Source organism: Epinephelus fuscoguttatus, linkage group LG22, assembly GCF_011397635.1.
Source record: "Epinephelus fuscoguttatus linkage group LG22, E.fuscoguttatus.final_Chr_v1".
NCBI lineage: Eukaryota > Metazoa > Chordata > Actinopteri > Perciformes > Serranidae > Epinephelus > Epinephelus fuscoguttatus.
Genome location: NC_064773.1, coordinates 7,162,068 through 7,174,725, shown reverse-complemented (window position 1 = coordinate 7,174,725; position 12,658 = coordinate 7,162,068). Strand labels below are relative to the sequence as shown.

Below are 12,658 nucleotides of genomic sequence, written 5' to 3'. Positions count from 1 at the left end.
GAAGAAAACAGCTGTCGGCTGCTTAGGAAGTTATTAAAAGTAAGCTTAATATGTAGGGCTGCCCCCCCGATAGTCGACGAAACATTAGTTCGTCATTCAAATCATTAGCCAAGACTTCATTGGTCGCTTAGTTGCAGAAAAAAACTAAACTCTTTTAGGAGCTGCGCCTTTTCAAAGTAAATCAAAACCTAACTGATTGGACCATGTGGGAATTTAATTTGAAAGGACATGGCCACACAGACGTCAGGTTAATTTCCAGGGCTGGTACCTGCGGTTATTCCACAGGCTAGTTAATAACATGTCGGGCAGGAAATCCAAAGTGTGGGATCATTTTGAGAAGGTGAAGGACGAACCCAAGGTGATATGTAAACTCATCTTCATTGGTCGACTACAAACATGACGTATCATGTGAAACATGGAAGTAGCTACATGCCCATTAGCCCACAGCGTCATTAACAGGCGGCTCGCTCAGTGTGTGACGTGCACTTGGAGATAAAATATAGGCCTATATTAATGAAGGTTCATTAGTACGGTTTTGTATTTCTCTGTAATGTAGCACAGTGTTAACAATGTTACTGATACTATTCTTCTCAAACCTTCAACTCAAACCACCAAAATATATCATTTAATAATTACATTCACATCAGAAACATGTGGGCGACTAGTCGACTAATGGCCCTAAATGATGACTATTGGTCAACTAGGAAAAATCTTATTCAGGGGGAGATCAATAGACCAATCAAATGGTTTAGGAGAGGGAAGAATTTCTGTCAACCAAGTTTTTCTTTGGTTGATTACAACCCTTGATGGTGAATTTCTTTTTAACTTTTTTGGTAGTTTTAACTCATATTAAGTCAAACGAATCACTCATCTGAACTTTGAAAGCATACAAAATGCTCTTTGGTTTGAATAAAATACTTTTAATTTGATATAACAAACCAAAAGTTCTGCTTTTATTCAGAACTTCATGTAATTGATGCAGTGTTAAAGGAAGAAAAGAGTTCAGCAGAACAAAACCACAAACCGTCAACAAGCAGGGAAAGCCACAGGTGCATTAATGTATGCAGGGCACGGGTGAACTTAAAGTGCATTGGAACAAACTCTGTGTGTGTGTGTGTGTGTGTGTGTGTGTGTTGGTGCTGTACATACTGAGGTCCGTGTGGTTTTAGAGTGGAATGGAGTCACTTGAAAGGCATACCTGGTATCATAGAAGCTCATTATGTGATGTTCACATATATAAAACAGGAATCTTGGGGCATATAGGAGAACAAATGATAAGATATTAGAGTTGGGTTGATTTCCAGTTTGGCTGCTCCTGTCAGGTGTGCGAGCTTAAACCAGTTTGATTTAAAGCCAAACAGCTGAACTGACATTTGTCATTCTGGCAGATAAAGAGTAGTCAGCAACCTGTGCTGACGGCATCATGGCGCTAAATCCAACTTGGCTTGCATTAGTAATAAGCAATGTGATCAGTTATGTATATATGGTTACAGACTAACAGAGCCACTAGTGTCTGACAGATCGTGCAGAGCTGAGGCTGGCAACATGAAGGAGAGCAATTTCAATAGAGGTGGGAGGGGGCGATGAACAGGGCAACTTGTCTTTGTTTATTTGAAAGTTCATGTATTTTTTGGGGTGAACACGAGACATGGCAGCTTTAAGCTCCATTTCCACCAGACTCTTTCAGTATGGTACCTTTGGAACCAACAGTAACCCTTCAGACATGGTACCTAGACCCTAGTGTTTCCACCACAAACAGTACTCTTAAATGTGGGCGGAGTTTGTTGTCACTCACTGCTCCGTCCAGCACTCACTGTATTTCCTTCTTTATCAGTCTGCACCTCGTTTATCGTCCACAGAACGAGGCTGCACGCCGATGTTCTCTGAACAAAACAGAACAGGCTGCAGTGTTCAAAATAGTGGGTTTTTAACACCGGCCCAAGCCTAGTAGCACCGTGGCTCACCAAAACTTCCTTTAACATTCTGTCATGTGTAGCCCTGACTTCCCTTTCTGATGACCACTTCCTCTCCTGACGCCAGCTTCCTGTACAACTGCGACAGTTCATCAGGTTGAGGCACTTTGGACTCTGGCGTGCTGGGAATATCAAAGTCCGACGACACCTGAGACTCTGAGAGCTCCTCCTGCTCCAACTGCCCGCTGCGCTCCTTCTCCTGAGACACAGTATTGGTCCTCGCGTCTCCTTGTGCCCGCCCCTCCTGCTCTGGTTGGAGGATCAAAGTGTCAGGTAGATACGACTCCTGGTTCTGGGAGGAGTGATTCGACAGAGAGGCAGACAGAGTCAGACTGAAGTTTTCAGGTGTTTCCTCTTCATCGCTGAACAGATCTGGGGTCTGTGAATCAGTCATTTTGGAGGGGGAGGGGCTTGAGATAGAGCAGCAGGACTGTGATTGGCTGTTGAGGCTGTTCTGGCTGTCAGTCAGCGTCTCCGTGGTGAAGAAGTCCTCCCATTTCGGAGGATTAGAGGAGCCGCTTCGTTCAACGTCAGTCGACTTATTCTCAGTGTCCTTTATTGTTCTTTTTGCCTCCTCCGTCGTCAGTGTTTTATCCTCCTCTCCCTCGTTCTCTCCCTCTTGCTCACCCTCATCTTCATCATTGGACTCAGTGCAGTCCATGTAGTTACCTGTTACAGGCTGTGTGTCTGTGACTGTCAGAGGTAGAGACTCGACCGCAAACACAGGGGGCGCTGTTTCCTGAGGACTCTGATCTTTCACTGAGAATTACAGATTTAAACAAATATTGTGAATAATCATCAATACATTCATGTAAACACCAAAATAAGACATAAAGCTACAAAAATAAGCTCAGATATTGCACCATTTTTCATTTCTTGGTTCAGCGCCATCTTCTTCCTCACTGGCGCCAAGTCCAGCCCGTCAAACAGCTCATCATCGCTGTCTGAATCTGAGCAGGGAGAAACAGACAGTTAATACGTTCACTAGACAGGCATGCAGGAGCTAATTAAGTTTGTTAATTCACCATCAACACAGACTTCTAGTATGTTTTTGGCTTTAAAAAACATGATTACGACTTCTGAATATTGGGGGGAAAAAACAACAATTACCATTCAGATAATAGGTAATAAAAGTTTATGAAATGATCAATGTATTCTGGGTATTTGCTGTTCACACGTTTTTCCATGACTGTGAAAACCCTGTATAACACATGTGGTTATATTTCTGAACTACCACAGCGCTCAGGTATGTACAGTATTCAAGTCTGAAATAATCCTAGAAGAGGTTTATTGTCATATTAAATCATATTGAAAGGGTCTCAGAATGTAAGTACCTGGGCATCTGGTTGGATCAGAAACTAACATTTAAATTCCACATTGACATACTGGCAAGTAAACTAAAACACAAAATCGGATACTTATATAGACACAAATTAAATTTCCCCTTACTTTGTAGGAAACAGATCATTGAGACTGTATTTTTATCAGTTCTGGATTATGGTAGTCTCGCTCACCAGACCCTTCTCAAGAAAGGAAAGGTCTGGCTGGGCCGACTCTCACTTTAAGATTGGAGGAAAAAAACGCCCCGGCTGCTTGTATTTCTTTCAACCAATCACAATCGTTCTGGGCGGTGCCACAGCAACGGTGCGCTTGCAAAAATATTGCCGGGGAGAAACAGGTTTTGGTTCAACACGCCCACAAAAATATCGCCTACAGGACGCGAACCATGGCAGAAAAATGGCTACATCCCCGCAAGATCAAACACCGCACAAGTTAGTAAAGGACGTGTTGAAAACTGCTACACAACCGGAGGTGGTAGGGCGGGACTTCAGCGGGTGGCTCGTTCCGCCCAATGAGAGGCTGATCTATGCAGCGAACTTCCGCCCACTCAGACTAGGATTATGGTGATGTTATCTATAGACATGCTTCTTTTGGAACCTTTGACATCATTAAAGACTCAATGGGAGGGCGATTTGGGGTTTGAACTTCCTGAGGAGACTTGGGAAAGAGCTTAGATAGAATACATTCCTCTTCAATCTGTTTACGACACACAGTTATCCAGTTCAAGGTCATGCATCGCCTTCATTGGTCTAAAGTGAGACTAGCAAAGTTCGCACCTAGCATTGATCCCATTTGTGATCGTTGCAGGCAAGCACCAGCCACCCTCTTGCATATCTTCTGGTTTTGTTCAAAACTAGACAATTTCTGGCAGTCAATATTTAAAACTTTTTCAGATGTTTTACAAGTACCTATTGAACTTTCTGCCATTACTGCCATATTTGGAATAACTCCACAAGACACTCACCTTAACCGCCAGGCAAAGAATATGATAGCTTTTGCATCTCTTATAGCTAGGCGATTAATACTTTTTAAGTGGAAGGAGAAACTTCCCCCAACCTTTAAGATGTGGGTCAATGACCTTCTACACCATTTGGTACTAGAGAAGATTCGTTGCTCTACAAGAGGATGTATTCAAAAATTTCATGCTACATGGAAACCTTTTTTAAGTTATATAGAGAAATAAGATGTCACTAATATCGGTGTTCTATATGACTGATCCTGTTTATGTTTATATTTGTATTATTTCTAATCATCAATGCCTTTGAATTTATGTACTTTGTACACTATTTCTCTATGTACAAATATAAATAAAAAGACTTGGAGCAAAAGACATGCTTCTGCCTCCATTCTCACGTCATTGGACTCAATTTATCACTCTGCACTCAGATTCATCACCGGTTCCAGTTACTCCACCCATCATGTCTTATATGATAAGGTGGGATGGGCACCTTTATCTGTGCGAAGAGATATGTGCTGGCTACTTTTCATTTATGAAGTTTTGAACGGCAGCATGCCACCATACCTCAGCGCTTTATTGAACTGGTCGCATAGTAATTATTCTACACCTTCAACTGATTGCTTAATGCTCGATGTTCCCCGCACTAACACTGAATTTGGTAAAACTGCTTTTAGTTCTTCTGCAGCATCTTCCTGGAGCATCTTGCAACGTACACTCAAACTCAACACAATGGTTACTATAGGCCAGTTTAAAACTATGATTACCAACTACTGTACTTTTGAATGTAACTGTTTTTAAAGGTGTTCGGTCTGTTGTTATTTGCTCGTTCTTTGTGATTTTTAATTGTTGGTTGTTGTGCTCTCGACATCAATGTAAATGAGGGCTCGCCCTCAATGATTCCTCAAGATTTAATTAAAGGTTAAATAAATATGTAATTTGTAATAAGTCAGAAAATATGTAGCAGCCAAAGTTAGTTTTAAGCAAAGTGCTTCTTAAACAGAAACCACACCACAACAGGCCAACACTGTAAACGCAAAGTCTTCAGCTCTGCAGCTACAGTAACTTATCTGCCGCTTGTTAAAGAAATGAAAGCCAGCTAACAGCTAACCAACTGCTCAGTACGGGCCTTGATTACAGAACACAGACACAGTTATCTTGTCCTATCAATCATTGATTGCACAGCAGGGAATGACTTTTGAAGAAGAAGGACGACTGCATTCGATTTTTTCACTCTGTTAATATTTTTCGATTATGCACACACACATGCACACACACAGGATGCACACATGCATTAACTGGGCCGGCTCATTTACCAATGTGAGTGTCACTTTATTGTGTCGCATCCTGCCTCAGAGGCATCGAGGGAAGTAGGTGAGCTGGGTTCAGCGCTCTGTTGGGGGAAGCATCCTCAGCTGTGTAGCCTGGCGTCTCTAAACTGGCTGACTTTGAAATGCTCTTAATTTTATTGTGATGTATCTCTTTCTGTATCAACAAGTATACATAAGGAGATTAAGGACAAATTAGCCAGCTTAATAACTGTCAATTATTTTCTATGACATCATGAGAAGTGATGTCCGCAGAGTTCCTGTACCTTAAGGCATGTTAGATTAAGACTTAAGACTTTTAAATTCCACTTGAAAGGAAATTTAGGGACAAATTTACAAAAACCAAAACTATTACACTATTAAAAAAACTATCCTAATTCCAATGTCTCTGCATCTTTCAGATGGCAGTACAGGCCCACCTGCCTTACACGTCTGATGCAAACAGTGCTTCTTGTAATTCTGACAAAATATTTGCAAGCGAGCAAAGACTGATTGTTGTCACCTGGAAAGATCTCATCATGGCCTGTAAAGAAGGATCACAGTGCAGAGCACCTGTTGTGGTTATATACAGTGTGTGTGTGTGTGTGTGTGTGTGTGTGTCTCACCATGTGTAGGTTGCTCCACCTTGCAGCGTTTGAGGACTCCCAGAGGTTTGTATACAGTCATAGTTTGATCCGACTGTTTCCTGCACATCAGCTTCAACCTGCACAGACACACAGTGACAAAGTTTTTACAACTGTTTAACAGTTTTAGCTATAAATGTTACTGTAATTAACATGTGAACTAACTGATTTAATTTTTTAAATATTTAAACTGTGGTATCACAGATAAAATACATCACTTTTTTTGTTTCATTGCAAAGGCCTGCAAGATGGAGACTTTGGCTTCTAATTTACAGTGTTAGCTATCACAGCAGAAGCCCTGTGTAAAGTCTAACAGGATCTGTAAAGTATCTGGTGGAGTTTAATGCCTTTATGAGGCCGCAACTAGTCTTGTGTAGCCACATCTGTCTTAACAACACTGTGTCAGCGCTAGAGAAAGGTCTGAAATCACTGTTTATCCTTCTGCTTTAGGGGAAAAACTCTTTGGCTTGTTGTTTCTTTAAATCAAACACAATCGTCTTGGGCGCCACTTAGCCCGGGATGCAGCAACGATGCTGTTGCGACAAAGTGTCAAGGGTGAGCTTTTTCTTGATGGAACATTTGCACGTGGGGAAGTTAACACTGTCATTAAAATGGGGCTTTCGATTTGCTCGGTTTTTTTTTCCAACCAACACTCCAAACCCAAAGGTATTTACTTCAGTGGTGAATTTACAGCTCACAGCAACTTAATACGACAAAGTCTCTGGTTTTTGTTTGATATCTAGCGTCGGAAAAAAGTTGTTAATTTCCAATCCGTCATTAACACAGTCAGCTCGTTGACTTTACTACATGGACGCTGCTGTCATATTGAATGTCCTGCTGAGCTCATTCAAACAGTAAAGCTTTATACAGAGAAGAAAAAACAAAAATCTCCAAATAAACATATTCAACAGCCAAATCTGATCCAACGGACATCATTTTTAGTTGGGTACAGCCCCAGTTCTAGGGTTGGGTCGGTATGAGAAAAAAAAAAAAAACAGTCCAGTTTTTGTGAAAAAATGCATTAAGTCAGGAACACCGGATTTTCGCCACGTGGGGGCGCAATTGACTCATTTAAAATAAAAAACAACCATAGGACAACAGAGTGACAGTAACAAGTTGTTTCTTTTATTCCTTACAAATAAATTTTGCAGCTTACTCAATCAGTGCAAACAAGGGTTACCTCCTTCGTCTGGCTCGAAGCCAAAGTGTTGCCATAGCGGCACATTCTTTGATTTGTTCGAGACTAAATTGTCCACCATTATCGACTCCCCAGGCTACAGTAGAGGCCTCGGCGCAGGCGCACTCGCACCCCCTAGCTCAGTCCCTGAGTACTGAACCGAACTGGTATTACCGAGAACCTACCTAACCCTACCCAGTTCTCACCTGAAATAAAATCAAAATGAGTAAAACTTGACTCACATCTGTGTCACCTCAGTCAGCGTCCGACCCAGAGGGATAACACTGGGGTAGATGTTGACTGGCTGGAGGTAGGAAAGGAAGTTTCTGAGCTGAAATCAGACAGAAGCGTTGTGAGTCTATTTGTCTACAAATGCCTGAACAGTGCTCAACTTTAAAGAGTATAAATGAGGAAAGGAGAGTTTAAAAACTCTTCATATGGAAACCAGCACAACTGTAGATCATTATTAGCTGAGGAAAACACTAGAAGCTCCCATTAGACTCATGTATGTAACAAAGAAATGTACTGTCAGTGTGTAACCACATGAAACACAGATGTACCTCTGAGTAAGACGAGTGGAAACTGAAGCAGGCTCTGAAGGAACTGACTCCTGTTCTGGAAAACAAAATGCATACTTAGCTCTCATACACCAAGCTCCATGTGATTTGTGATTAATTTTTCTTTCACTGTCTCAAAAAGAAACATGAGTTTTGACAGAAGTGAGTATTTCCACAAACCGCTGAGACATCTGAATCTGCTCTTACTTTATTATAACATTAGTCTTCTTCATTCGTTCTCCAAACCACATGGTGGACGGTTTGATGCTGATGATTCGAAGAGGAGTCCCATCAGGTGCTGTGCAGCCACAGGGCAACCGGCTGCCTTGGAAAAACTCCTCATCCTGCACACACACACACACACACACACACACACACACACACACACCAGAGCTATGAAGCAGTAGAAGTGACGGTCACAGAGATGCTCAACAAAAGGATTAACAAAGCAAACAAATAATTTACTACCATAGTTTTGGAACTTTGACTTTGTTAAAATAACCTAAATTTTGACTTTAAAAAAAATCCAAGATATATTTAAATTTCTGGGGCAAAAACAAACAGAATATTATTTCCAGAGTAGCGACAGCAAAGGTTACAACAGCCAAGTCCCCATATTAACTTAACGGTATCTCTCTGGAAACAAAACTAAAATTTACTGCTGGTAGAAGGAGAGGGGCTGCAGCAACAGTGTTTACAAGATTTACCAAATTTAAGGTTAGATGGCTATATAGGGACCACTTACAGCCCTGAATAACCTGAGAGAGACTTTGGATGTGTGTGTGTGTGTGTGTGTGTGTGTGTGTGTGTGAGAGAGAGAGAGAAAGAGAGACCTTAGGGTGTCGACAGGCATGGATCTGCGTCCTGCGGTCAGTCGTCACGTAGCTCAGGATCTCCGGCATCTTCTTGAACATCGCCAGACTTCTGACATGAATCTGAGAGTAAATGTTTAACCATTTAATTGTACTTTAACAGGAGATGTTGACACACACATGTATGAATTTGTGAACAGAAACCTGTGTGTGTGTGTGTGTGTGTGTGTGTTACCTGTGTGTTGAACTCCTCTCCCAGGTTGGTAAACAGGTATTCATATCCATACGCGGCTTTGCAATTGAGCCACACAACGTGATAAGGACTCTGAGTGATCCAGTTTCCAATGAGTTCTGAGATACCGTTCAGACAGACCTCCTGCACACATGTACACACACACACACATTTTTCCTTACTATTCCTGTTTGGAATTCACCACAAAGACTCCTACAATATCTTCCTTTATTGAGTCCTGTTTCCATCCCAGAGACTTACCCGAGTGGGGATCTGGTAGAATCGTGGGTCATAAAAAGTGGAGTCCAGATAAATACTCTGAATATCCTTCACTCTGTTTGTGAAACAAGATACAAGAAGGTTTAGGGGACATAAAAAGTCGTTCAACAGCTACAGTGAGCGCCTAAATAATCTCTGACTTTTCTGAAGACATAATCAAATTCCTCAATATTCACTGTCTGGTTCTCCAGAGCTTCTGTTGAAGGTGTTCATCAGGACTGACCTGCTGCCTGAGTGCAGATGTTCTATTCTCGAGACGTCTCCAGCAGCTAACCTGAAGTCTCCTGTGTACAACACGTTTCCCTGGGAACCCTCAAACAGGAACCTGCACACAGACACACAACATTTCAGAGTTTGACTTTTGATTTTAAAGGGATAGTTTGGAATTTTATGGAGTTGTTGAAGAATTTGACGAGCTTGAAAATCGCTCACGTAGGTCCAACCTCAGACTGATTAACATGCCTGAAAAAGTAGTAAAAATAGACCATTTAACTGGCAAAGCTTCCGTGGTGGTACTCCTGTCTAGTTCTCTAAACTGGGAGGGTATCGACTACTATTGTGTTCAAGAGTCAACTTTATTACAGGTAAAATGGAATATGAACAGGCTCCAGACCATCATGAAATACTGCTGGAGGTCAAAGGGGGGAATATATTTAGTATACTGTCATTAGTGGTTATCTTTATTGTACGTTGTGGCTACATTTAGAAACAAAGACATAAAAATGGTTTGACTTGCATAACAGAGCCGGGACAGTGGCCTGCAGGAAGCAACGTGACCACGACCTCTTCTTTCTGTCAAACAGACACCAAGAAAGATGGTTGAAGAAAATCTATCAGAGGAACATTTACGATTATGCAACTAACGATCTAAATCCATATGTGTGACTGGACCGACTATTCAATCAGTCTTCAGTTTTTACCTCTCCAGATGCCTCGTCAACCAGGGAAATCTGAGTTGGGCTCTCCAGCTCTAAGGGAACCTCAAACAGATCGTTCACAGGAGAGAAAGAAAAAACTGAGTATTATTTAAGGAAGAAGAGAGAAAATGTCACATTCCACCAAAATACCAGAGTGCAAAGCAACAATAGGCTGCTTTCAGACCTAGAGTGGTCTCCTTTGGTCTGAATCAGGGACTCATGTTGTTCCAAAGTTGTATAATTGCCTAGAGTTGGTTTGTGTTCTCACAGCAGCATTTACAAGCGGACCAGATCAAATGCCTTGTGTGAGAAAGCTGCTCTTGATTGGTCAGAATTTCCATGTGGGAACAATCCAGGAAGTAAAGCAAACGTTGAAGAAGAGTACACTTGCAAGATAAATGTGACACTTTCTAATGTCACAATGGAGGGACAACTACGCAGGTTGATTTTAGCGCTGCTCATCGTGGACTATATTGCTGTCATTGTTCATTTTAGTCAAAGCATACAGTTTGAAAACGAGGCGCGGCTCCAACTAGAAAACAATGTTTTGATGCATTGGATGTGCTGAATGTGCATATTAAGGCAGTACAGGAGGAGGTGCACATTAATAATCCTCCAGGACTGTAACATGCTTATGTTTAACCCAAACAATGTGTCATGTGACTGCAGTTGCTTCACATCCAGGTCGGAACACCTTCTCACCACAAACGAACCGCGCCAGAGTTCGTTTGTAACCGGACTGAGACCACTTCTTCAAGAAGGTCTCGGTCCGGCTGTTTTGGTGCACACCTGAGTGTGATTGCTGTGTTCACACCTGCCCAAACAAACCGCACTGAGGGGGGAAACGAACTTGAGTTCAACTGAACCGAACCAAACAGGGCAAGTGTGAAAGCACCCTTAGACAAAAATTACTCTCGGACACACAGAAAAATCATCTGAACTAAAACCTCCTAGTTACTTCTGGAATCCACCTCACAGTGTACAGACATGATGTTTAACAGTGTACAAACATCCATTACATCGACTCTTGTTTGACTCTTCATACACACTGAAAATGACAACAATAAATGGGACTTACAATGTATTCCTCCCAGAAAGCGTACTTGGGATTGTTCAGAAGAAGTTCTTTGGTCACAAAGGAGCAGTAAAGCCGGACTGTACGACTGGAACCAAAAGACAAAACAGTAATTCAGCTAATTAGAAGTGTTCAGTCCTCTGTTTAGTTTTCAGCTAAGTTTATATGAGTTATGTTGTATGAGTTCAGTTATGTCTTATTAGTTTTTTAAGCCTGTTTATAGCTCTCATGACATCATTGCTTTTACCAGAAATTATAAATATTTCACTGCACAGAGGAGGGAATATGATTGCGCCAGCAGGTCTGATGCGAGCTTACAGGTATATATGTGTTAAGGTGTATATGTAGGTGTAGATGTATGCTTTTGTTTTATTAATATCATTTTTATTTTGAATTATCTTCACCTTGGAAAGCATGTTGGACGTATAGCTCGAAAAGTGCTCTACAAATACAGTTGTTATTATTATTAATATTATTATTACACCACATGACCCCAGCTGTGTTTTTCCATAGTTTTTTAATATGGTTTCCATCTGTTTCGTGTTAAAATGTTGACAGTGTTCAGAACAAAGTATCAGAAAATAGAAATACTTGTCATAGTAGGAAAAACACAGGTGAAACCATAGACATAAGTGTTATTTCCCATAGATAAAAAATTATTTCAAAGCACGAGAATCATTTCGTTGACTCAGTTACATCGTGAGCCAGCAGTCGTTTCTAATGTCAATAACTACACCTGTGCTGTTCCTACTATGACAAGCTAAAATATCTGCTGTAGAAACAAGGTTTATATTTCATGAGTCAAGCAAATGTCACCTGAACTGCAGTTTCCTCTTCAGCATTGGTCCTTTCAGTCCCTTCATGTGATCTGTTAATAAAATAAAACAGATGAACATTAGTTAAACCTCTTGTTAAAGGCTTCAGTGAATGCTAAATGTCATTAATTACAGTTAAACATACTGAGATTGGTGGCGCTAGCTAGCTGCCAGGCTCACCTTTGTGACAGTGGGAGAGGAAATATGCCCGGGCATGTAGGTTCTCCCGGTCGAACCGGTCCAAAGACACGGTGGGATACTCCTTCATTCGACCTGCAAATGAACTCATGTTTACGCCAAACCTTTCTGTGGTGTCGAGGAAAATTAATCAAACTTCGTTTCTAGCGGAGAGGACATATTTTGTTGACAGCGCCGGTCTTAGTTTGTCCCGCCCACCAATTCAGTTCCTCTTCTTCTACGTTTCTGTTCATGGCGTTTCAAGTGCACTTAATGGACGTTACCGCCACCTACTGTAAAGTTACTCTCCGGTATTCTTCTTCAACTGAAACTCGTTTTTACGGGTTTTTCAAACGCTTTGCTCGACAATTGCTTTTTTCTCCAAACACAGATTAAT

The 12,658-nt window shown here is 41.4% G+C and overlaps 1 protein-coding gene across 3 annotated transcripts in view; it reads right to left on the bottom strand.

Annotated features, from left to right (window-relative positions):
• The window catches only part of dclre1c (DNA cross-link repair 1C, PSO2 homolog (S. cerevisiae)), a 126,997-nt gene extending 114,342 nt beyond the window's left edge, over positions 1-12,655 (bottom strand). The window contains exons 1-15 of one of the 3 annotated variants that reach the window (XM_049566835.1): positions 12,265-12,655; positions 12,086-12,137; positions 11,273-11,357; positions 10,198-10,257; positions 10,014-10,069; positions 9,501-9,602; positions 9,260-9,332; positions 9,002-9,139; positions 8,788-8,889; positions 8,162-8,298; positions 7,958-8,012; positions 7,640-7,728; positions 6,203-6,300; positions 2,837-2,923; positions 597-2,732 (exon numbers count right to left, since the gene is read on the bottom strand). In XM_049566835.1, the coding sequence (XP_049422792.1) occupies positions 1,987-2,732; positions 2,837-2,923; positions 6,203-6,300; positions 7,640-7,728; positions 7,958-8,012; positions 8,162-8,298; positions 8,788-8,889; positions 9,002-9,139; positions 9,260-9,332; positions 9,501-9,602; positions 10,014-10,069; positions 10,198-10,257; positions 11,273-11,357; positions 12,086-12,137; positions 12,265-12,373 (1,989 nt within the window). In that variant the 5' untranslated portion in view covers positions 12,374-12,655 and the 3' untranslated portion in view covers positions 597-1,986. Of the gene's footprint in view, positions 1-596; positions 2,733-2,836; positions 2,924-6,202; positions 6,301-7,639; positions 7,729-7,957; positions 8,013-8,161; positions 8,299-8,787; positions 8,890-9,001; positions 9,143-9,259; positions 9,333-9,500; positions 9,603-10,013; positions 10,070-10,197; positions 10,258-11,272; positions 11,358-12,085; positions 12,138-12,264 lie in introns of those variants that run through there. The other 2 variants (XM_049566834.1, XM_049566836.1) reach the window with 2 other exon arrangements.
• Between the last annotated feature and the right edge of the window lie 3 nt (positions 12,656-12,658).